This window comes from Ambystoma mexicanum, chromosome 13 (assembly GCF_040938575.1).
Source record: "Ambystoma mexicanum isolate Mex_15411 chromosome 13, UKY_AmexF1_1, whole genome shotgun sequence".
NCBI lineage: Eukaryota > Metazoa > Chordata > Amphibia > Caudata > Ambystomatidae > Ambystoma > Ambystoma mexicanum.
In genome coordinates this window covers 191,167,089-191,192,826 of record NC_090938.1, presented here as the reverse complement: position 1 = coordinate 191,192,826, position 25,738 = coordinate 191,167,089, and the positions used below count along the sequence as shown (strand labels likewise).

The 25,738-nt window shown below is 45.6% G+C and overlaps 1 protein-coding gene across 7 annotated transcripts in view; it reads right to left on the bottom strand.

Annotated features, from left to right (window-relative positions):
- LOC138521067 (receptor-type tyrosine-protein phosphatase V-like) overlaps positions 1–25,738 on the bottom strand; it is a 641,711-nt gene that overhangs the window by 324,558 nt on the left and 291,415 nt on the right. For all 7 annotated transcript variants that reach the window (XM_069633598.1, XM_069633597.1, XM_069633596.1 and 4 more), the window contains 2 exons: positions 8,353–8,625; positions 140–406 (listed from right to left, as the gene is read on the bottom strand). In XM_069633598.1, the coding sequence (XP_069489699.1) occupies positions 140–406; positions 8,353–8,625 (540 nt within the window). The remainder of the gene's footprint in view (positions 1–139; positions 407–8,352; positions 8,626–25,738) is intronic.

The window sequence follows — 25,738 nt, the reverse complement described above, 5'->3', positions numbered from 1 at the left end:
GGTTTGAAATAGAACGACTATCATGGAGGACTAGTAGTCAATCAGTAGGTCTTTTATGTTATGTTTGTTGGCATTGCCTTTTACTTTAAAGAAGAAGCACAAAGGACACAATGCATTGAGGTGTAAATAGAACACTCACAGGTCCACTCAGTGGCAGACTGGGCAGCGGAGGTATGAGGTCCTGCAACGGTGCTGATTTCAACCAAATACTGCGTTCCAGGAACGAGGGACTGATAGGTGCAGTTAGTAACATCTCGTTCCAAAGACTTGTTCTGAAGGAGTACAAAAGGCTCAGTGGAGTAAAGCTTGATGGCATAGTGGCTGCCAGTGGTACGGTCCCAGCGTGCAATCAATGTCGACAGAGACCCTTGACTGCTCAGGTGTACTCCGGAGGGTGCCAACGGACCTAAAAATTCAGAACAGGAGACAGTGAAAATCAGCACAAACCAACTCTCAACTATCTCTTAAATTATAAATTCGACTTAATAGTTTGCTTCTCTTATTCTTGCACCACTGTTCAAGGGGGTCACTTAATTTCTTTTATAACCCTACAAATTGACATTTTCCTGAGATTGAGGAAGATAGTCCTAGGTAGCAGTGGGATTAGAAAAAGTTTCTGCAATCTGCAGCTCTCCAGATATTGTGGCATATGTCTTGCATCATCCCGCATTCTTGACTTTGCAGGATAGGGTTGATGAAATTGTAATCTAGAGAGTTAAAAGCGCACACGCCTGGATTAGGGTGTGGCTGTGTGTCAATGTCATAAGAAAGCGGCACTTCCGTTCATAATTATTTACCTCATTGATAAATCTGCATTTGGGAATTGACCTAGCTACATTAGAAGTAAATTGCCTCTCTACACCCTCTCCTGCAATCTAACATCAAACCAAGCATCCTCACCATATCCTCTCCTCCATTCCGCTCATCTTGGTGTGATCTACGGACCCCTTCGGTGCTTGGTGTCACCCACTGGAACTGTCTTCCAACCAACATCAGAGATACTCGGACCTCTTGGATTTGAGAAATCAAATCTTTTATTGGTTCCTGAATGATCTATTCCATGTGCTTGTCCTTTGTTTACATTCAAGGCATGGGCGAGCGGGAAAATTAAGCATTTAGTACTTGAACTAGTATTTTGGATTTTGGTGCATCACTGAGTAAAATAATGTGAATTCTCATGAGATCGATTATGCTTTTAAATAAACTATTAAGTATAGAGGAGGATTTCAGGACGTTCCCTAATTTTCCTATAAGGAACATATTAACATCAATTGTTGAATGCTGCCATTTCTGAGCAATGTTTTTTGCACATAAACAGCACGTTGCTGAGAGACCTCTACACTTTAAGATCGTCCTGGTTTTAGCCTGCGTTTGATTTGTATGGAATATGAATTACATTACTAGGAGACCTCTGCCTTTTTACATAACAGTGTTTGTATGCTGGGTCTTACTTTCATAGATTGTTTCAGAAACAAACATCCTTGATGATGATGCTGAGAAGAGCCAGACATGAGTTCTATGACCAGGTGAAATTTGACACCCCAGGTTTCTGTAGCCTGCCTTGTCCCATTAAAAACATTGCGTACCTTCTAGGAGAATTGTGACCATTATTACCCAATTAACAACCATGAAAATAAGCACGCTGGGCACGTTTGATTTCCAAAAATAATACTAGTTCTCTACTGAGTTGTTACACTGCCAGTGTAGCCAGTCTTTATCCTGTCTGGGTGAGGGGGGCTGTGCTACTGTCAGCCACATGACATGCCCAACACAACTAATGGGAGACACCAGGGAACACAATAAGAGGATGGGGTATCCCTGGAATAATCAAATACACTTTTACACTAAACCCACTCGATTCAAGCCTCATTCCTAAATTAGAAACACATTTTATTTGCATTCATTAAAACTCATTGACGTATCAAGTCAGGTCTGGCTAGATCTCGTCACACTTGACTATTCATACAATTATTACATACACAATATCATCTTGCATAAAACACATGTAGAAAATGTAAGTCAAAATATTCACCACAACATTCACATCCTATCACAGTCACTCACAAGTACTATAACTCAAGTGCTAAATTCCTCCATTACCCAAAGAACATTAGTGCAATACAGTGTCAAAAAAACTTCAAGTTAGCGGAATACCCTCATACTTTCAATGAGGTGAACACAATGTCCGCCTGTATGTAGTAATAACATGTTTTTCTAATGTATGTATGAGGTTTGATTCGAGTGGATTGAGGGTAAAAGTGACCAACATAGCATGTCCACACTTTGAATTAATTTGCATTGAAAGGGAACCTAATACATAAAGGTTGTACATTTCTATATTTATATCCCATAACATATTTAGACAAATGGGCTAGAGGCAACTCTAACCAATGGAAATTAAATTATTATAAGGATCTGAAAACCTTGTCTCTCCCGATGAGACTACAACTGTTATCACCCCTGGCCAGAGTATTGCAAGGAGAGGGATCATTGGGGGCTTAGCCCCAAAACGCCCGCGTAGCAGCCGATTACCCACCCACATCGGAAAGATTTGTCAGCCACACTTTTGGTTAGTGTGTTGGCTGCCCCTTTAAGGGCATACACACGCGGTAGTATAAATAAAGGGGGCGTTCTTGTCCGTCGCAGAACAACTGGGGAGCTGGAACCGTACACACGTGTCTAGTGTGTGTCTGTGTACGGCTGGGGGATCACGGGGGTGCCGGAGGAAACCGAAGTTTCATAACAGTGGTGACGAGGGGGGGACACCAACCCGTGCAGGGGCGGTGAGGAGTTGTGAATTTTTTCATTATTTTATTTGTTCTCCGCATCCTGAATACCGTGGGAACGGCAGTGTCTATGCGGTTTGGCTGCCATTCTACACACATGCTGAGAAGGGTTTCGGCTCTGTTGCAGAGTGCTTGTATGCCCACCCACACATAATTTTTGGATTCCCAGATAGGGGGCCAGCTGATGCTGCATATCTAGTACTTTTGAAGTGTTTTACACACTTGCATCACGTTGAGTGGGAGGTGAGGAGTTGGGGGGCCTACCATCTTTGTTCTGGTCCCCAGGGCCCACCCAGCTCAATTTTTGGAGCCACTGGTGCGGCATGTAAGTTCATTCTTTGTTTATCCTGGCTGTTTTGGACATTGGTGAAGGACGGCTACTGTGGTGAATGCTAGGTGGCCCTGTGCCTCCATTTTTGGACAGTTGAAGAAGGTGCCGGGTGAGTGCATTCTGGCTGGCTGTGTGGTGGTGGAGGAAGTCAACAGAAGTATTTGGAAGGGGTACCTGACCAACATTGTCACACTCAATAACTGTGTGCAGCTGTGCCTGAAGAAGCATATCAGTGAGTTGCGGCCCCAGGTTTTCTTTTTGTGTGGGGTGCCTGTACGCTCGCTGCTATGGATGGCGCCATCCAGGGTGCTGCAGGAACCACTGCTCCAAAGCACCACAGGTGCCAAGACAGCAAGGGGAACTTACACCAATGCCCGAGTTTGACATCTAGGGAGCCTCATCCAGCCTGGCACGGAGATGGAGGATGTGGATTGACAAGCTTGATATGTACTTCAGGTACACTGGGGAGACGGACGAGGACAGCAAGGTGGCGACGCTCCTGTACTTGACAGGACCAGAAGTTCATGAGGCCTTCCAGTCCCTGCAGCCTGCGAATACTAACAATGCTGCAGCTAAAGATGCGCTGCGGGGGTACATCATGCCACTGGCTAATAAAGATTATGAGCGCTTTGTCATGTGTAGTGCCCGCCAAAAGGATGACCAGTCCCTGGACAACTTCTACAGCAGGTTGCGCTGCATGCCTCTGCCGTGTGCCTGGGATGATGCGGCCACGATGATACAGAACCAGCTAATACAGGGAATGTTCTTCCGGCAAGCTGCGTAAGCAGGTTCTGTGAAAGCCTGGAATCACTCTGCCTCGCATACTGGAACTTGGACGCTGCCAGGAAGTGTCCGAGGTGGGGGTATCGAGAATGGAAGTGGCCGTGCACCCAGGGAATGTGAAAGATGTGTGCGCGGTGGGCTGTGGTCAAGGTGGTAGAGGTGCAAGATGTCCAAAAGCCAATCAGAGGAACAGAGAGCGAGAGCAATGGACTCATGTATGAAATGTGGGTACAATCTCCCACACCCCGCTGAATGCTAAGCGCAAGGGAAGTTGTGTGGATGCTGCAGTGAGCTGGACCACTACGCCCGAATGTGCAAAGCCCCAATGCCGGTGGTGGTCCCAATAGGGCCATCGAGAGCGGGATTCTTTAGGCAACAATGCCCACCCAACGTTGCCCAGATCGACCAAGGCGACTACGGTGCCCTTCACGAGGACGTTGATGAAGAGGAGGAAGAGAACATTTTCTTTATCTCAAGTGTCAGTGCACTGTGGTCAACCAACAGGAGACACCCACAGTGTCTGATGAAGTTAAATGAGTCTACAGTGCCGGTGCTGGTCTGTCAATGTCATGGCGAGGGTGCATTACGATGCCATGGTGGTGCTGCCCAAGCTACAGAAGCCAAAAGCATGCATCTTCACAACCTATCCCGATGGCTGGGGAATTTATAGCCAACGTGGAGAATGGGGAGGGGGTCATCCATCAAGGCCTGGCTCTATATGACAATGGTCAGCAGCAACACCCTTTTGAGTTGTGCAGCAGCGGAGGCACTTAGCATTGTGAGCTTTGCGTATGCAATGTATGTGGAAGATGTGCAGGGACTCCTGGTGAAATACAGCCAGCTGTTTGAAGTCATTGGCCGCATCGCAGGTGATCCGGTGAGGCTCTACACTGACGAGTCAATCCAACCCATCGCCCTGAAACACTGCCGAGTTCCATTTCATCTGCGGGACCTAGTCGATAAGGAGCTGGACAGTCTGGTAGAGTTAGACATTATCGAGAAGGTTGATGGGCCGACCCACTGGGTGTCATAAATCGTCATTATCAGAAAGCCTAAACAACCAGACTCTGTGCGCATCTGTGTGGACATGAGGCTCCCAAATAAGGCAACCAAGCGTGACCATCACATGTCTCCTACGATCAACGACATTATCACTGAACTGCAAGGGGTGCGTTTCTTTACCAAGCTCGACCTTCGGGCCGGATACCATCAGGCGGTGCTCCACCCGGACTCATGATATATAACAACTTTCACCATGCACCGTGGCCTCTACAGGTACAAGCCCTGTGCTCTGGTGTGTCATTGGCGGCAGAGGTCTTTCAAAACATCATCCGTGGGGCACTCACTTTGGATGACGTCTTGAACATCAGCGATGACATCCTAGTGTTTGCGATGACGGAGGCGGAGAACCTGGACAGGCTTGTCAAGACATTGGAATGGCTCCAGGATCTGGGGTTGACGCTACACAGGGACAAGTGTGAATTCCTTAAGAAGCATATTGAATTCTTTGGGTTTGTGTTTCAGGAAGGGGGCCTGTTGATGGGTCCTTGGAAGGTAAAGGACATTGTGGAGGCACGGACCCCGGAGAATGTATCAGAGGTCCATAGCTTCTTGGGAATGGTCACGTATTGTGGCCACTTCATCAGGAACCTTGCATCCCGGTTAGAACCATTGCGCGCGTTAACCAAGAAGGACGTTGCTTGGCAGTGGGGACCCCTTGAGCAGGCTGCGTTTGAGGGCGTGAAGGGGGCTCTGACAGCAGAGGACACCATGACCGCCTTCGATCCGGCACTACTATCAGAAATTGTGGTGGGCGCCAGCCTGTTTGGCCTGGGGGCAGTGCCCATGCAGACAAATGCCAATGGTGAGGTCTGGCCGGTGACCTATGCAAGCAAGGCGCTATCAGAGACAGAACAGCGGTATTCCCCGATCAAAAGGGAGGCCCTGGCGGTCCTGTAGGGATGTCGTCACTTTCGCCTATACATGCTGGGACGGTCAGTGAGTGTAGTCATGGACCACAAGCCCCTTTTACCCATCTTGGCTGGGTCATCGTCTAAGCCTCCGGACTGCATCGAAAGGTGGATGTTGGTGTACCGACCCAGCAGCAACAATGTGGCAAACTATTTGTCTAGACACCCCCGATGTGAGCCAGAGGGACAAAATATCATCAGTGCGGAGGAAGCTGATGAGCATATGAGACTGGTGGTGGAGGGGGGCACGCCTAACTCAGTGCCTATCCACGAGCTGGAACAGGTGCCAGCCGATGGTGAATGCTTTAATATCCTGAAGGTGGCCCTTCAACAGGGCTCATGAAAGTCGGTTGTGGACACGTTGGCTCTGAGGACCCAGGAAGCGAGATTGGTGCTGGAACAGCTATGGAGGGTCAAGGACGAGCTGGCGTTTGTGAAGTCGGGGCTGTTACTCCGAGGGGACCGAACAGTGATACCACAGTGCAATGTCATCCAGGTCATTGAGTTGGCACACCAGGAGCACCAAGACCTAGGTTTGCCTGCGACAGAAGATGTTGTTCCCAGACCTTGGGAGGCGGGTAAAGGAGTTTGTTGCGGCCTGTGTGTGGTGCCAGGCAGCGTTCCCATCCCAGAGGGAGCCCCTGATTGAGACCATGCCATGAGGGACTAAAACCTGGGAGATTGTCCACGCCGACTTCCGGTCCACAGGCCGGGACACACACTTCCTGGTGGTCGTGGACGAATGGTCCAGGCATCTGGAGGTGGAATCCATGGAGTCTGTGTCATTTGACAAGGTGGCCGTGGCGAAGAAGATTTTTGCTACCCACGGCCTGCCTCAGACTTTGTGTTCTGACAATGGACCACCATTCCAGGGGGACAGATTTGCCGAACTGATTGAGGAGTATGGTATCCAGCACTGAAAGATCACTCCTCTTTGGACTCGGGCGAATGGCGAAGCGAAATGATTCATGTGGACGCTCAATAAGGTCTTCTGCATCGCTCATGCTCAAGGACATGGTTTGCAGAGGGTGTTATACCAGTTCCTAAGGGAGTTTTGGGCCACTCCGCTTGCGTCTACCGGAGTGGCTCCAGCTGGAGCCATGTTCAGGCAATGTCCCAGGGGCTGTATCCCCTAAATGAGAGAGAGAGAGCCAGCCGTCATTGACAATGCACAGGTGGAACGGGAGAGGAGCCTCAGGACTGAACAGGAAAACATCAGAAGAGGACTCCGTCCCAGCAGCTAGCCCCGGGGGATAAGGTACTGGTGAAGAACCAGCACCCTCAAGGCAAACTGTCGTTGACATATGAGCCTGGTCCGATGGACATGGTGGCAGTGCATGGCTCCACAGTGACTGCTTCAGATGGGACTGCCTCTGTCACCCGAAATGTCAGAGGTGTTGCAAAGAAGGGACTTCAATGACGTACCGGACGAGGCGGTGGCCTGGCCCATTTGCCGAGTTCCCCAGGTCGGGGGTACACAGGTGAGGAGGGCCCGATACGGGGGGTGGGCAGGAGGTATCCCCAAAGTGACTGTTATGCAACGGTGTCCAGTCAAAGGTTCGAATACAAAAGGATCGAATGCCATAGGGTCGATCGAGTCAAAAGTAACTAAAACAAAAGGGTTGATTTTCTTTTTTGTTAAATATATATATTTTTTTGGGTTTCCGTATAGGTAAAAAAAACAAGGGTTTGGGTGGGGACACCCCAAAAAAAAACAAAAAAAAAAAAAATCAAAAAAAAAAAAATCGACCCTTTTGTTTTCGTCCTTTTGATTCAACCCTATTGTATTTCGATCCTTTTGATTCAATCCTTTGACCTATAACCTTATGCACCCCATAGCTGGTGTGGAAATTGAATCATGGGGCTGGTGGGTGGCTGTGATTAAAAGGTTCTTTTAGTTTGTGTGCTGTGTCTTATTAAGCCTTGTGTGTACTTTACCTCTTTACTGTTTTTGTTATGAAAAAGGAGAAGTGTGCTGGCTGCCCGTTTAAGGCCATACACACGCGGTGGAGTTGCGCCACTCTGCGGTGTGTGGTATAAATAAAGGGGGTGTTCCTGGTCGCAACACAGCGACTGGGGAGTCCAAACCGCACACACGTGTCCAGTCTGTGGGTCTGGGCTCACAGGGGTGCTGGAGGAAACCAGAGCCTTGTAACAGTTAGGACTCAATAGCGCTTTATGTTTCAGACGTCAGCCTGAATAGAGGCAATCACGATTAACTCAAGCATACAAAATCCATACATTTACCATTCTCAGGGCTATCAACCCAAATTATTCAGTACTTTAGTGTAACATGTGCTTTCATGTTCAATATTGGTCGGAGTTGTCCTCTTAGAAACAGGCTTCATTAAACATATAATATGTTGGTGGTATTTGTAGATCTCAAATCCACTTTTGTAGATTTAAGATATACAAATGTACAGCACTTTAAACATTGTAGTCCTTTAGATATTGGTCATTACTGCCACTTTCGGCTACTTACTCGTCCAGGCTACTGCGTCTTGGGACGTTGCTTGATACGGCCCAGCAGTGGCTGCCACGCGGATGCTATACTGGTTCCCGGGCGTTAGACCATCCACATTTAGGTGGGTCACGTGTCCTGCAGTTGTTATGTTTTTTTCTAGGGCTTCGGTCTCAGTGTTGTGAAGGGTCACCACGTAGGAATCCCTTTCCCCGACAGCCTGGGACCACTGGGCCTGTAAAGTGCTTGCACTCCCGGAGTTCCAGAGGCTAACGTTGGTAGGCGCCAGAGGGTCTGCAAGGGGAAGCACATGTTTGAAACATATTTTGCAAAATGGTGCTGAACAATACCAAATGTACTTGAGCATGCAAACCACTGGCTCCAGTAGCCAATCAGATATAGATAACACATGATCATGTATTCACAACAACTTGGAGAGTTCACATGCTCTCACCAATCACATTGTTAACCCAACTACCTAGGACTTGACCAATGGGATGCCAAAGGATACTTTTCCACCCAATCAGACTACATCAGCTCTTTCGCATCACGTGGTTCCCCGAGCTCGAAGACATGCCCACGTCTTTCGACTCCAGATATAAATAGTCCTTTCTGCTTCTACAGATAGTTCCCAGGACTTCCCCACAAAGGGCCCGAAGCTACTAGATGTAGAAAAGACTCAAGCCATTTATCAAGTGACTTTGCTGCTGCCAAACGACGCTCTGGCAGCAGCCGCACAATTGACGAGTGTGTTATCTCATAGTATTTACGGTTAAAATAAATTAGCCTCGACAGTGAACTTACAAAGGTCCATTCACACTCGCTCATCCGTCGCTTTAACAGGGACCTCTGTTACTGTGCCAGAGTCAATGTCCCCTGTGTGGAGACATTGCCTTCTGTAACTTCCCTTTGGACGCTCAATCGGGGCTTGTTGCTCCAATTTGGCTCACAGTTGTGCATAGATGGGATGACGGCATCAAACGCATTCCAAAGCAGCTTCCTGCTGAATGATGGACTGAGGCGACTGCTGCAGAGGAGGGACTCTGCAAGCCTGCTGGGTTGCTAAGGCTGCGAATGGTCACTTTCTCCCAAACCCCACTTTATTTGCGGCCGAAATAAAACCGACCGCTAAAGTTGCAGAACACCAATACAGAAGAGGATTTCATTTTGATATTTTTACCAGCTTCTTCACTGGCAAGCGGCCACATTTAATACTTGCAAGGTCATAGTAGGAGAAAAAAAGGGGCCACGGCAGGTCAAATCCCAATCAGCGGCCTTGCCCTTTAACCAGCCCTAAAAACAGATATCTGAAACATTAAGCTGATACTGGCAAAGATTCACTCACAACCAACATTGGCCAGGCCAAATGTTTGGGCTTTGTGTACTGCATGGGTCAGCAGCTGGCATAATGCATTGGTACCTGGGCATATTATGGTCAAGTTAGGCAAATGTATCCGCGAGGCTTTCCTACCTTTTATTTTATTGTTCATTTAGAACGCCGCCCAATACCGGCGAGTGGTTTCTAAGCGTGGGATCGGGATTCAAACCTGTGTTGCACCGGTTTGGGTATGTAAGGAAGCGGGGGACAACCCTCCACCCCCAAAATTGCAAATTACCAACCCTGGATAGCGGGGACACCCATACAACCCCCAATCTCCAGGGTTGGTATATTGCAATATATGCGACCAAATTGGCCCCAAGGCCACATCACCCATGTAAAATTCGACCAAATTGGTCATTAGGTCAATTGTTTTCGGTCAGATAGGCTAATACCGTTTCACCTTGTTGTCTTGCTTCCAAGACATACGTGTTGCCCCTGAGCTATCCCTCCCTTGGGAGACAGCATCCTTTCTCTACACAAGGATATGAATCTGGTGTGTAATCCACCCCGCATTGGCTTTCTAAAGGTGTAGCAAATATCTGCAAAATGCCTACACATGAGTCAATATGTTGGCTTTGCTTTTGCTAGTTTTCAACAGGAATTCGCTGCAAATAGCATCTGCAACGGTGCAGGTATTGCTTACAAATAAAGTGGCGTAAGGCACGCTTGGTTAAGGCATTTTCTTTATTAGACCAGAAGCTGAATTACAGACCAGGATGGACAGGGAACCAAAAGAGGCCCTGGAAATAGTGCTCAAAGTGGCCCCATATTAAACAGCAAGCCCAACCCTTTTCGTATGGCAACATTTGGAAATACCCCACAAAAGAGGCTCACGGTGCAGAGGCCGACCGGGAAATCCCCAGAGTTCCATATAGGCCAATCCATCCATGATTACAGATGGAATTAAGCCACTAAACTTCAAAATAATGCTTAGAAATTAACAATGGCCTTCTCTTAAATGAACAGAGATAGCTCAAAATGATCAAATGGGGGTTAGTGCTTTGAGTGGAGCTGACAGGGAGCGAGGATCGGGTGGGAAAGTCCATGAGGGCTGACATGGCCATGGGCATTCAATTGGTGGTGTGACTTAGTTCCCATGCCTGGCTGTGACGAGTGCTGACTGGGCGACTCAAGGGGCACAGTACATCCCAAAACCAGTGGATATTGGATACAGTGGCGATACAGGTAGGGTGCTATGTCACCTTCCTTTGGGCCCCACCATTTTTGCCAGGCTCTATTGTACACTGCAGCACCCTCGCCAGCCTTTCCTGCAAAAGGCTTTCAGGAAACAATTAGACCCCTCCACAACGTAGGGACCCCAAAAACAACTATTGTGACCCTGTAAAAATCAAATGCCGGACTCCAATTGAGCCTGCGACGCCGCCAGCCCAATTTTTGCGGGATTCACAGATCTGTCTGTGCCTCACAGTGCCTCTAGTTAAATTTGCAAATTCGCCAACTTGCCAGAAAAAATTCAAACATGCAGGGAACCAGAAAATAGCTAAAATACTCTACAGCCTCCATATTATACTTAACCGCCCGACATCAGCGCAGCAGCATATCTGCAGCATAAGCAGGGACGTCATTTCACCAAAATGCCAGGGGTAGTGGAAGTGACATCACACAACCCTTGACCCCTGATGACATCACAGGAAGTGATGTCATTTGACCCCGCCCCAAAGTGATATCGCGGGTAGCAATGGAACACAACATTTCACCCATTGACAAAACAAGAAGTGGCATCACATAGCATTGTACACTACGAAAAATATGGTTACGATATCACTTTGTGATGTACATTTCATACAAGAATGGATTGCCATATGTATCATTAAGATCAGTGTGTGTAGGCCCATATTACCAAATTACTGTGTATGCAGACGTCCATGACCAATTGATAATGATGTGTTATTATATAGCACATACGCTTAAGCGCTTTATATAGACAAAATATACACCCAATATCACCCAAACTGTGTTGGTACTCATTTATCGACCTCAGAAGGATGAAAGGCTGAGCAAGGCGTTTAAGAACAGACTAAATCAGTGACTCACCCCCTGAAGTGTGCCTGAAATAAACATTTAATGGACCTAGCAATTATTGAATAGAATTCCTGAAAGACACATTATTTGGTATTCCTATTCTTTCTTATTTAGGGTCACTGCTGAAAGTGTTCGACTTGTGGCTCTCCTGTTCTTATTTTTCTTATTTTTTTTTTAAGGGGCCTGAACAAGAAAGCCAGGCACCCCAGAATTTTTTTAGAGGTTTAGAGACCGCAAGGGACACCATAGAGGTTGCAAGGGAGACCTCAAAGGTCGCAGTTGCGACCTCTGCCGACCCATAAATGACTTCCCTGAGCATAAGCAGGTTCTCCAGCCTCTCGATGGACCCAGAGGAGTTTCAAAATGGCTGAAAGGGCTCTTGGACTCTAAGGCTCGCCCCTTCACATGCATTCTGACCATCAATAAGAGAGAGAGCCTAGCCAATCACAGCTGTCATTTTAGGCTTACAGCTGCAGGTGCTCTGCTCTAGTCCCGCCCACATGGGAAGGCTCTGTTACCATATAAGACAGGCAGTCCAGTGTTGTGGGTGATGGGAACAGGAGACTTGTTTTTGAGAAGGCTACAGAACTGGAGACTGCTGAAGCGAAGTGAGGCTGGCGAGACCTTGCAGAAGATTGTCAGGTGCTGAAGTGGAAAGCCGGAGAGTTTTTACCAAGAAAGGGGGGGAAGTGACATCTACAGGAAAGAATAAAGTGGTGAGAGCTAAGGGGGTGAACGAGGAGGGAGCATTAGGAAAAGCGTAGAGGAATAAAGTAATTCCACAAGTTTAGTGGAATGAAGTAATAACAGCAGAGAATGTAAAACCAGGAGTGTAGTGCAAAGAGGTGATAATAACAGTGGAAAGATGAAAGGAAGTAAAACCGGTTCTATGTCCGTAGTCCACGAAAAAAAGGTTGCACCGTGGATTGCAGCGCAAAAGGTCACAATCCTGTGGGTGCATCCTATTTTGCACGGCCCTCTTCACTTTCCTTGTCTGGGGATCTCCACCTGAACCCCAGGCCAGTATGGGGCACCTGTAAAGGTGTCTAAGAAGGAAGCGGACACAAAGGTGGCAGGTTGGTGGTTATAGACATTGAGTTATATAAGAAAGAACTTATCGCTATCATCTAAGAAGGGTTTCCGTGCCTCAAACTAATACTAAAGGATCTGTCACAATGCCAGTCAAAATCAAACCCCGGCATCCTGTGTCACAACTTGTGTCTATCCCTCACACTACAAATACAGAATATTATCTCCTGGTATGTGGGTGATGTTTAAAAGAAAGTTCTCTCAATAAAAGGTTGCCAGAGGGAGTGACACCCTTCTCCTGATTTGTAGGTTTCACACAATCTTTGCACAACTCCACATTTTGGACCAGGAGAATGATTCCCTTCTCCTGGTACTGGTTTGCACAGTTAACAATAAGGCCAGGGGGAAGGACTCCCTTCCCCTGGTATCTTTTCAATATGTTCCAAGGATTTTTGTGTCATCCCCAGGAGAATTACTCCCTTCTCCTGGTATTAGAAACATTCTTTTTTGTGAGTTTCAGCTTGCTGTACGTTTTTCCACTCTCGGTATCAACAAAGTCCCAGACCCTTCTCTGCTAGTCAACAGATTTATCTTTGCCAATCCACCAAGGATGTTTTCCTCTGGTTCTCAGTTCCCCTGATTTGGGGTCCCAGACCCTTCTCTTGTGATCAGTGGGCTTATTGCTGCCACTGCAATGAGGATGCTCTCCTTGGATGCTTGGTTCACTGTTGTGGTGTTCAGTAGCTATTTCATTACTACTGGGATTAGTGATGCACACTATACAGTTCAGTTACCCCAATAGCCTTATAGCTGCCACTGGGTGAGGAACATTACATTGTGTCCCTCTTTCCACCTCCCTTGTATACCTGCTGGGTCTCCCGTGCCTCCCTTTACCTTCTTGTGGGATGTGGCACATCCCTGGCCCTTGCTGGGATGGGGTTTCTTGTTGGCAGATTCCGCTGTTCTTCTTGTTCACACCGGTAGTCCCGGTGCACCTTTGCGGCCATCCGCTCCTTACGCTCTTGGCTCCACTCTGGGACCCAATGCTCCACTTTGTTGATCACACCACAATTCTTCCCTTCGCCAATACAGTTGGGTCTGCTTCTCTCAGACCCACAATGGACTCTTGCAGTTCTGCCACAGCATCCCCTGCACAGCCTTCCTTCCAGCCCTCACTCAGAGTTCACAACTCACGGGATCCTGGGGGATCCTCGCTTCTCTGCAATCGTATTCCCTTTAATCCCTCTTCTCTTTACTTTTTATCTTCAGGCTCTGCCCCGGCATAGCACCAACACCTGCAGATAATGTCACTGTTTTAGTATGTTCTGCTCTGGCACTATTTCATGTGTTACAAAAGTACATGGGCTTACTCTCAATGAAATAGCTTTGTATTGAAGAGGGTAGGGAATGTTGGGGAGTGATGTCGCTCAACGGGCTGCACCCTAGGTGATCGTCCTTGTCCCCACAGGGATGAGTCCCTCCCCATGAGGTCCTCCCGCATTAAACCACCCCTAGGGGGACATTCGAGTAGCAACCGCTAGATCCCCCCCTTGGCCATAAGTGACAAAATCTTACAAATTGTCTCTCCCACCCATCCTCTCCCACCCACCCCTCCGCTTACCTGCAGTGGGCTCCAGCCCGGGCAACTGGCTTCCCTGCTCACAATCTGCAGAGACCTACACTGGAATCCAGGATCAAGCATGGCACCCTTTTGTGTTCAACATTTTCTGCCCGAGCTTCTAACACTGCACTCCACAGACTACGAACAAGTCAAACCACGGGTGGAGTGAAAGGAGGTGCTAAGGAAAAACGTGGGAGAATCTGGAGTGGAGTTAAAAGGAGGTGGCAAGACCAGAGGGAAGGGGTAGAAACTAAAACCAGGAATGGAATTTAAGGAAGGGGTCACATAAGAGGGCTGGATAAAAGAAGTAAACCCCAGAGTGGTGTGAACATTGTTAATAGTAAAAGCAGGAGCCGGGGTGGTAGGATGTAAAGGAAAAGCTAGTTGAGATGGTGGCAACAACAGAGTGGAAGGATGATGCAATATCAAGAGAGAAGGCAAAAGCACCAGGAACAGCATGAGGTGGCTGCAAGGAGACAGTAAAGTAGGAGTTGTGCCGTAGTTTAAGAAGATTCAATCCAGCACTACAGCCAAGTCAATGCCTAGCCTGGGATACTGAATGAAAAACCCTTATTGATATATCTTTATGTCCAGGTTCATATTTTGGATGACAACCCCTGTATAACACCCCTCTCTTAGAATCCCCCTGACCCCACTGAGCCAAGAAGTAGATCTGTTTTGCAAGTTTAAAAGGTTTATTTGAAAAAAATTAAACAGTATATATATATATCACACTTTTATAATGAATTAATAATTGAATATCACACTTAATCTGAGCAGTAATCAATAATGGATAGTCTGGCACTAGCACACTTCTTTATAATCAATGATGAGTGGGTATAGGATGGATAAGATAGCAACAATACTTTTATGGTTTCAAATAGGTGCAATGTGGAATGAAAATGCAGTACAGAAAATAACTTGATAGGATTTCAGCAAAAGACAATGTAATCACTTTCTTGGACAATTCACCCCCCCCCCCCCCTTTATGCAATGTAAGGAGATGAAGATGAGAGCACACAGTTCTTAGGAATGCAATCAAATAGAATTCAGTTCAATTCCCCCCCAGCAGCTTATACAACAGATAGGAGTTTTGAAACACAGGCAAAATGCTTTGAATATGGTGACAATGAAGTGAGAAATATGCTGAAAATGCTTTTAATTCCCTTCAGGAGGTTCAGGGTGAGTGGTATCTAGTTGATATTAGTTCAGGCTCACTCTAGCAATGATTCAGGGATGGTTCTTAGGAGGCAAACGAAATTTTGACAGTTCAGGCAAAAGCTGCTGATTTTTACAGTGGCTGAAATCAGGCCAAATCGCAAATCGCGGTAAAATTCGTGAGTGCGTGAATCGTGATTACGGAGGTACTATAAGGAGTAGTCAGTTCTAGGTTCTTTGGAAAGCCTAGATCCTAAGCTTTCAGAGGAAAGTTAAATCAAGTTCCTAGCACAAACGGTTACGGAGTTATGAACGATTTTGTGAAGGTTGTTTTTCGGATTTGAAAGTTTAAAAGTTCAAAGCGACACGTTACAGCTTGCAGCTAGAAAATTACAGGTGACAGTTCTACTTAGGTTAAATAGATTGAATTATATTATATTAAACTAAGGGATATGTTTTGAGTTTTGCTGAGTACTCACAAGAGATTTTGGACAGGAAGGCGACTTTGTCACGGATCCGGTCACTGCGCACAGCACTTCACAGCGATCTGGTCTCCAGTTCCGAGTACAGCTCTGCTTTCTGGGTCACCGGCACTGCTCCTGGATCTTGGGTTCTGCTGGTCTGGTCTAGCACCGGTCTGCATGGCTCCTGGTCCCTCTTTCTCTGGACACAGCGCTGATCTGCACGGCTCCTGGACACTGCTACCAGTCCCGGCAATGTTCTAGGCAGGGAATTCAAACAGCTCGCCCGGCTGTTGACAGTTGGTTAGGTTTGCTGGATGCTGAGGCCTGCTGAGAAGAGTTCTCAGTCTTTGGGTTTAGGCCCTTACTTTGAGTTCTGGATCAAGTTCTTTGGAGTTTTAAAGTCCAAGTGTTGGATCCGGTGCCTTCTGGATGTTGTGTGGTCCGGCAGAGCGCGTTGCAGCAAATGGATTTCAATCTCTCCACCTGGGTTTCAATGTTCCTTTTATATGTTTTGAAAGTGGGTGTGTGCGCAGCATCACTAATCCAGCCCCTCTCTCAATTTATCATTGGTCAAGCTTTCCTTTCTCTCTTGATTTGGGGAAAGAAGTGGAGTGTCAGAGCGATGTCATTATATGGCCTGCAGAAAGGACACTCCCCTGTCAAATTGCACACAAATCTATATTTGATCAAAATACACATTTCTCAAATACATAGTGGTTTGTCATTGCATGTACATATTACCTATCACATCAGGTAGTCTCTGTCCCAAATCTGCTCTTCCTGAGGGCTTGCATTCAAAAATGGCAACTTATTTTCGATTTTAATGGGTTATGCAACCTTGGTTTTTCATTAAAAGTTATACACATATACACAGGCTGTCCATACCTACTCCAGTAAATTCCCATATCTCTAGCTTAAACACAGAGTATGTGGTGTCAATAAATAGCGGGGTTTTGCCCCAGAACATCACACAAATTGGAGTTTGGGCTTGAATCGAAGGTACATTTTTTAAATTAAGGCTCTCAAAGTTATACATTCCTATCATTTGATTACAAAGAGTTATCAGTATTTTTATAAACTGTATTTTTACTGCAATTCAGCTCTCAGAGCGTTAGTCTCCTCTTCCTAGAAACTTGGGTGGGTCAGAAACCATGCCTCTGCTGGCAGGCAGGCCTTTGTTGACAGGAAACAGTCAAAATCAACATATTCTATTCAAGTGCAAGAGCCTATTGTGTGGTCTCTGGGAGGCTGAGGTCAGCAGACCAGGAAGTCACTTTGCATTTGGTTATTATGACCATGTGATATCCTGGGCTGTGGTGTGAATCTCTTGAGGCGAGAGGGTTTCCCAGGCTTCTGGCCTCTGGGAACAGCAGGTGGCTAAATTTTGATTAAAATGCAGCCTTTGAAGTCAAATTCCTTTGTCAGCAACTGCACTCAGTTCTCCTGTCAGAGTTTAGACCGCTAGCGCCGCCTTGGGGATTTTGTTGGTACTGCATCCATTTTTGGGATCTTTCTTGGATTAATGCATTCCAAACAGGAATGGTTCTTACATGGTAGTAAATAATCCTTGCTTAACATTGTTTTGATAGGGCTCCTTACAGTAAAATGGTTATGTGGAACCCCACAAAAGGGTTGAATCTTTAAAGTGGTCTCATGAGCCACGATTTCAGCAACTTTTTGACATCAGTAACAGTGGATTTTTTTTTACACTGGTGGGTGGCAAGTTAGGTAACCATTTTGGTGTGCGCACAAACTGCGTGGTGTGGGCTTTTTGGCTATCTTGGATTTTCTAAGCCCAAAGCACCAAATGTTGCAGCATGATAGCTCAAACGTGGGTCAGGACACCCAACAGTAGAGAGAACGAGGAATACGTTTGTTGAGGTGGGTGGAGTTGGAGTGAAGAAGGGGCTTCTTCTGATGAAGATAGTTAGATTGAGAAGAAGGCAGGGCCAAATGTTGAGGTGAGGTGGCAGACGCCCAAAAAAAGAATTAGAGAAAGAGATTTGCCCTTTGTCGAGCTCTTGATTTGGGTGCGGAAAGTGGGAAGGATAATTATTTAAAACCATATAAAGTTCAGCAGTCAGGATAATTTGATGAGGTGAAAAGGCACTTTCTCCCAGTGAGGACCCATTGCGTCATTGGTCCTCACGGAGGGTTTCAGGTTCAGGCAATATGTGCATTTTTCACATGAATAATAATTGTGTAAATCTGGAAAGCCTGCGCAGATCAGACAATGTCATTTGAAGAGCCGACATAAAGATTCTGTGTTTATTGTCTGTTTAATAGTGTGGATGTTTACTGTACTCAAACATGGGATTGCATTCCCTCCCAAAAAATTCAAATAGGTACGCTAGACGATTTATATACCTACAGTAAGTGAATAGCACTCTGGCAGGGAAAGCTAGAACAGTCATTGTTATTTTACTATGAAGTTTTATGCTTATATTTTAGCCACTGGAAATAGAGCAAAAGTGGGTTGTTGTGAAAAGTATGGAGTAGAGATCTGCACTACAGAACCTGAGCCTAGTCTAAACAGAAATGCAAATATCCCATATAAAATCTGGAGGTCCATAGGTATGTCCGTACTGTGATTTTTAGGCCATGTGTCCATTTTGGTTGCCTTTCCGCTAGCACCTTTATTGCACTAGATCAGGATTTGAACTAAATATAAGGGTGGCCCAGGCAGATTTTTATTGTGGAGGATCTTGTAGGGAAGATCATTGCCTTTACTGTTTATTGAACGTTAAATCTAACCACGTCAACCCCATGAATCGAGTGAACATAACCAGATATTTTGGAGAAGAGAGAAGCCACTGTCTTTATGGGGCAATTTAGGTAGACAAACCTGGAATTAATGGCTCCTTTGCTCAATCTGCAATGCTAAAAAGTGGAGACCTCCTATAAGGTAGATCTGTCACTCTTAAATTCCTTTAGGATCAGGATCTAATTTGCTCGATTTAGTCTACATTTTTTAAATTGATTCCATTTGTTTCCATGTGCAGATTTGTGGCAATAATCGCAGTTGGGAAACATGCTGCATTTATGATCCAACACTCGAAGGAATCGAGGAATATTTCCTATTAATTTGCATCCGTTTCTAAAACATGAATAATTGCGAGGTATATCCACAATTGAGCTGTTGTAATCCTCCTTAACACAATTTAGTACGGTTTCTCTACAGGAAAAGGAAGCAGAAGCAATTGAAGTGGTGCTTAGTTGGTTATATAGGAATTGTTTTTTACATCCATGGGAAAGTCTGCATTTATTTGGGGGAATTTGAAGGCCCCTAGCCTTTGTATTTTTTCTATGCTACAATGGTGGGTACACTATCGAGTAGGGTAAAGAGCTTCTGAGTATCGAGTATGAACCTTGTGACTGTTGTGTAAACTGGTTTCATGGGACATTTTGTTGGTTGTATTCTTGTATGCACTACTAAAAATTCAGTTTTATCCCTGTGCGCATAATGGGAGCACTGATGATAGTACCTATTTTAAACAGACCTACCGGTTTTCAAATTCTATTTTTCATTGTAATTGTATATTTTGGTAAATGCATGGTTTTGTGAGTGATCTCTCAAAATACACAGTTTGATTGAACATCAAGATCAATGTCCAGTTCCTTGTATACAAAAACCTCTACAATGAACATGCAAAGAACCAGCTAATTACGTCAACAAATGTTATGACACACATAACACATATAATCCATCCATCAAACACAATAACGCACCTATTCCATTAAAACGTAAAATGAAAAGGTAGTATTGACTGGGAGAGAATAGAGTACATTCTCTGGAATAAATCCTTGAACCTTCCAAATGGTTTGCCATTTGCAGCACTACGTCTGGAGATAGGTTTGAGTTCTCCAACTGATGTTCTCAAATGGAAGCTACTAACTCAGTACAGACTATTATTAGACTCTCTGGTGGATAGTCTGTACAATGATTTGAGTACTACCCTGGGAAGGGCAATTGATATGATATGACATGATCTGAAATATTTTATTTATAGTGCGCCCATACACAAGTGTTTCAACACGCGACGAGGCGAAGGAGGGGTTCAATGGAGGACAAAACAATGATCTTAATAGGCCCAGTGACATTGAGAACATGCAAGTGCAGAGGAGAGGGAAGTGCAAGGGGCAGTGGAGGATTGGAAAGTGCAGAACACGTGATCAAAGCAACAACACTTAGTGCGGCCAGCAGGTGGCAAGTGCAAGAATTAACCGTAGACAACGGGTGTCTAATAAGTGCAGGTAAGGTGACTGTAAGGTTGTAGATACTGTTAGGCAAAGTTAGCATGCAGAACCCTCTGGGACCACTACACACAACTAGGACTACAGGTGTAAGCAAAACCAACCTTTTGTATAAGTCTGTACCACACAGTTCTTGGTAGCGAGCTTAGCAGGCAGGCTCATCTCAAGAGGGAATGTGAGCTGCAAGGGTGTTACACAGAGGCCTATAATTACAAGTATTCAAATAGACTCTCATACTCAAGGTTTCTTGGTAAAACACGTATTAATTTATTACACAGTCAGTTAGGAAACATTCACTAAAAGGAGGCAATCAATATCACACAAAAATGTACTACAGTACTTCACACCATCAGGTTCTGAGGCATTTAAACTACTTTGAAGGAGGAGCAAAAGGGCATTCAGAGCATTTGAAGTTGGAGCAAAAAGGCATAAGATAAAAACAAATGTTACAGTTACTCTTAAACAGTGCAAATAGTTTGAGTTCACCAGAGGAGTTGATTCATTGCAATAGGTAGGCCAAAGTCATGGGGCTAGAGTCTTGTATAGGTAAAAACAGTTCTGGTAGTTAAAAAGAAAAGTCTTTGCCACGGTTCTCAGAAGTAGTTCATAGAAGAAAGATTTGAATGTCGTGTCACAAGCTGACTAGGCCTGCAAGTTGCCAAAGTTACACGCACTTTCGCAGTGAGAGGTAAGTTCTCTTGGTTGGGTTTTCACATTACCTTATTTTGAAGAAAAAGATGCGGCTGAAGACTTCTGTTCCTGGCAGTTCCTGCAGATCTCACTGTTGCTGAGCCTCAGTCGTGGGGACAAGTGGGAGGACATCGGGGGACTCCTGCACTGCACTGGGACTGTTCTAAAAGCTGGCAAAGGCAAATGTTCAATCCCAGTAGCAAGCACACAAATTGGTGTCCTTCTCCCTGGCTATTCTGTTTCCTGCAGCACTCTGAGGAAAATACAACCAGCTCTGAGAATGGTATCCAGGTGGCTTACGAGTTGATTGGTCCCATCAACTCAAAGGGAGAAGTCGTCCTTGAAGGGCTTTGCTGTCGAGATGAACTTGCGATTCAGACCTGCAGCAGGGCTTCACTGGGCAAACCAACGGTCCAGAAGTTGGCGCAGCTGTCCTCTTCCAGCTCGTCTTTGGTTCTTTCGTTCCAGTGGTCGACTGCCTTCCAAGCCAAGAGACTCCTTTTAAACAGTTTTCTCCCATTCATTCCAGCCTAGTTGCCACTCACCCAGAAGGGTGTCTGTCCTTTCCGGACAGTCAGCCAGCCAATCACGCCAGAGTGCATTTGGGTCTCCTAGGAGACTAAGCACAGGGAGTTTCGGGTACCTCCCTCACTTCCCGCCCACCCCAGACAATCAGGCACCAGAGACGGTCTTTAGTCCTGAAGGCCGCAAAAGGCGCAGGAACAAAGGGACCAAACCTGAATTGGCGTGCAGAGACAAACTCTAGAAGGACCTTTCCAAAACGAAATGGTGAAAAAAGGACCGGGACCTGTTTAAACAAATCAGGCTCAGACGCCATCTTGAAAAACATGGCTCCTGCGATTTTTAGCTACCAGCGTTCAGGGCCAGGAAAAATCATGGTAGTTCATTGTAAAACCACTGCCACCAGCCATTTTGATAGGAAAGGGTAGCATTTGACTGCTATATGAGTTTCTAGACATAGGGGATACTAGGTGACCCCTCCGGCACTCTATTTTAAGATAGTGTGTGCTGGGTCTAGCAATTTGAAAAGACTAGTAAAGTCAATTTCACTTTACTTTACTTTCTCTGGGAAACAGTAGTTTATCCCAGAGAGGGTATTTAAACATTGGGACAGCCTAAAAGGCTTCCTCTGTATCACTGCACTGAGGGTGCTTTGTGACACAAAGGAAAAGATGATACCCATGGAGCTGTCAAACTCCATAATCAAAGAACACAATAGTAAAACATGCATAAAAATACATGAGAGTGGAAAAAGGCTCTCACTCTCTCCAGATAAAAAAAATCAAGTCCTCAAAATTCAGCAAAGTTGCTATGGGTCTCTAAGGTGAAGGGAATTAGCACATTTATGAGAATTCTCCCTAAAAGATATAGACCCAAGTGGAGGGGTTGACATAAGGCAGTGCAGGTATGCAGCTGGGGGTGCAGGGATCTGGGCCCGAATTCAGAGGGTAGCCAAGTGCCCAGTTCAGAAACAGACCAAGATCAGCAGGGGAGAGGAAGAGAGAAGGTAGGAAAGAGGAAGGCCTTGAAGTGCTTCTGTAACCGAAGATGGTTCTCCTCAAGTTTCAGAGAGGCAGGGAGGCTGTTCCAGAGGGAGGCGGCAGCCGAAGAAAGAGCTCTACCCCCAACTCGTTGCTTGGATAAGCGACTGACCCTGAGGGAGTTGGAGGAGCAAAGAGCTCGAGTAGGAAGGTATTTCTGAAGGAAGAGTTGAAGGTATTGCGGACACATGCCCCAGAATGCCTTGAGGACAATGCAGAGGGTTTGAACGTAATCTTTGCCACGACTGGGAGCCAATGAAGAGATTTCAGAGCTTGAGAGATACGATCCCTGGGCTTGAGGACATGGGCAAGTCTTGCAGTCCTGTTCTGGAGGAGTTGTAGAGGGCGTAGAGTAGTAGCAGGCAGCTTTAGAAAGAGGATGTTGCAGTAGTATAGACTAGAGAGAACCAGAGCTCTCAAGACAGTGAGCTTCTGAAGGAAGGAGAGGAAAGGAAGAATACCTCTGAGGAGGTGCAGTTGGTAGTTTGACTTCTTAGAGACCTCGGAGATGTGCCGAGAAAAGAAAAGCGTGGAGTCAAAGATGACCCTGAGGTTCTTAGCCACACAGGTGGGAGCAGGAGGAGGGACAAGGGAGGCCGGCCAGAGAGTGACCGGAAAGGAAGGTGCAGGAGTACCGATGAGGAGGATCTGTGTCTTACTGGCATTAAGGCAGAGGTTGTTGGTGGCACTCCTGGATTGCAGACAGACCGTCAGTGATGAGGGAGGGAACGGTGTGTCAGAGGGGAGCCTGAACACGAGATGAGTGTCATCTGCATAGCACTGAAAGTTGGAGCAGAAAGCAGCAAGTGGTGGGCGAGAGGTGCCAGGTATTGGTTGAAAAGCCAGGGCGAGAGGTTACACCCCTGGGGAACAGCACAAGTGGAGAGTGAGATAGAGGAAAGGAAGGAACCAATTTAGACCTGGGAGGGTCGGTTGGAGAGGAAAGATGTCAGCCAGGCCAGGGCCTGATCAGTGATAACCACGTTATCACGGGGGCGGTTGAGCAGGATGTCATGGTTGACTGTGTCAAAGGCAGAAGAGAGTTTGAGTAGGATGAGGACAGAGGGGAGATCAGAATCAAGGTTGGAGAGCAGGTCTTCACAGATGTTTAGGAGAGCAGCAAGCTCTGAGAACAAGACTGGTGCATAACAATTGACATGGTCAACACGCTTAAATTGTATAAAAGTCTTTCGCTATGTGCTGAACTGCTGGGATAACTGATGCGCTATCTGAGATGATTTCCTAACCTGTATAAGAGGGAGAAATTCCTTAGACTACGATTAAATCTGCTGCCCACGAAATTAAGCAGGTCAGGAGGTGATAATGCGGTGGTAGATGTGATTAATGGTCTAATGTGCAAGATTCCAAATAACTTACAGACCCGTGAGCATATTCTCGTAGAATAGGAGGCATTATATGCACAGAGACTGGATTTAGTCAAAAGATTCTTTTGGAACCTTGACCTTGTGAGTGATGATATTCTCTTCCAGAGGCTAACTGGTGGTTAAGAAACACTGCTTCCTGAAGCAGCATTAAAACTACGTGATCTCGCAGGAATTGTCAAAACTGCCTGATAGTCTCCAGTGGAGTAACTGCGAATTTGCACATCAACTGATTATATGTTTGTATAGGTGTGAATTCAAACCAATGAAGGTGAAACGATATACAAAGTGTTTTACATTTTCTCTTTTATACTTCTCTTTTTATATTATATTTGCATTTGTCTGTATTGCATTTTTATGTTTGTATTTCTGATGTTTATCTTTTATTATTTTTCTACCTGAGCGTGGTAAATGTTAATGGAGATTGATTTTATCTGGTTGTGTAAGATTGACTAGTTTCCACCAGTATCTGGTTGTGTAAGATTGACTAGTTTCCACCAGTATCGCAATAAAGAATTGATTGGAAAATGAAAGGATGAGTGTTCATGGCAAGAGGCCCAACTCTGTGGTACCTCCCAAAAATCATCTTCATAGAAAGCAAAATTACATTGAGCAAATTCCTGAAAAGTTAGTGATTCAAAATGAGGACAATACTGTCCAACTCAACATAACAAGTAACCTACAAACACTCACCAGAGCTGGAACTGCAAGACTTAAGGGCAGATTGGCTACGAGTATCTAATTTGCTCCCAATTTATTAGTACTTTTTTATGCTACCGACAGGACATCTTGAGCTTCTATCAAGAGAAGCGACAAAAGATTAAGTGAGAGTAGCAGTGGGGATGATCTAGAAGCGGACAGTCAGAACATACAACCACATGGAAATGCAACGTAAGCCAGAGCTGCGTTTAGGTTCAATGAACATTATTTTTATGAAGATAGGCCAAAGTAATTTTTTTCAGTGCAGGGACTTGCAACGTGTGCCTCGCCAGATGTTTCAGCCTTCAGCTCCATCTGTCCTAGCCAGCATAGTCAATGTTGAGGGATCACGAGAGTTTAGAAACATAGGCCTTCATGGAGGTGTGGATTCCCTAAGCAACACGTCCACTGAAGAAATGCAAAGATCAAAATTATCCAAGTGCACTTGGACACCATGCTTAGCCATATGGCGTTCTATTTAGAATCCAATGTAATCTGGTACTTTATAGTTTAGCTACCGTTTATTGAAGTGAAGCAGGACTACATACCCCAAGCATCACATGTTTGTTAAATGAAAGTCCGGAACTAATGATATTGAGATGTTAAGGCTATGGTGATGAAAATGCCTAGGACATGGAAGGACTGAATATATATATGATATGATATATGACATTTATAATGTGCCTATACTCAAGTGTTTCAAGGCGCGACATGACAACAGTTGATCAGGACAAACAAAGCCTACACACTTTCATTTACTTCTGACTAAAAGGATTGACAGAAGTATTAGACCTGAAACCCAGTTGTCCAGTTGTATATTTGCTCTCCTCTTAACTCCTGGGTGCACAGGCCCTTTGTCAGATATGCCTTTGGGAAACTTTCCTATTTCCAGACAAATGTGTCCTATTGTGAACACCTCCATTCTTTGTAATCATCCTACCTTTTGGTTCCCCCTCTCCCCCATCCCAACATATAACCAGAGCACAAAGTCTTAGTTTGTCTTAGTGGGAGGCATTCTGGTAAAAAGATGTTTTTAATTTCAATAATTTGAAAGGAATGAGTATATAATTGCTAGTATAGTACAGGTAAACATTATTTTCATGGGTTTCAATGGGGTTAGAGCG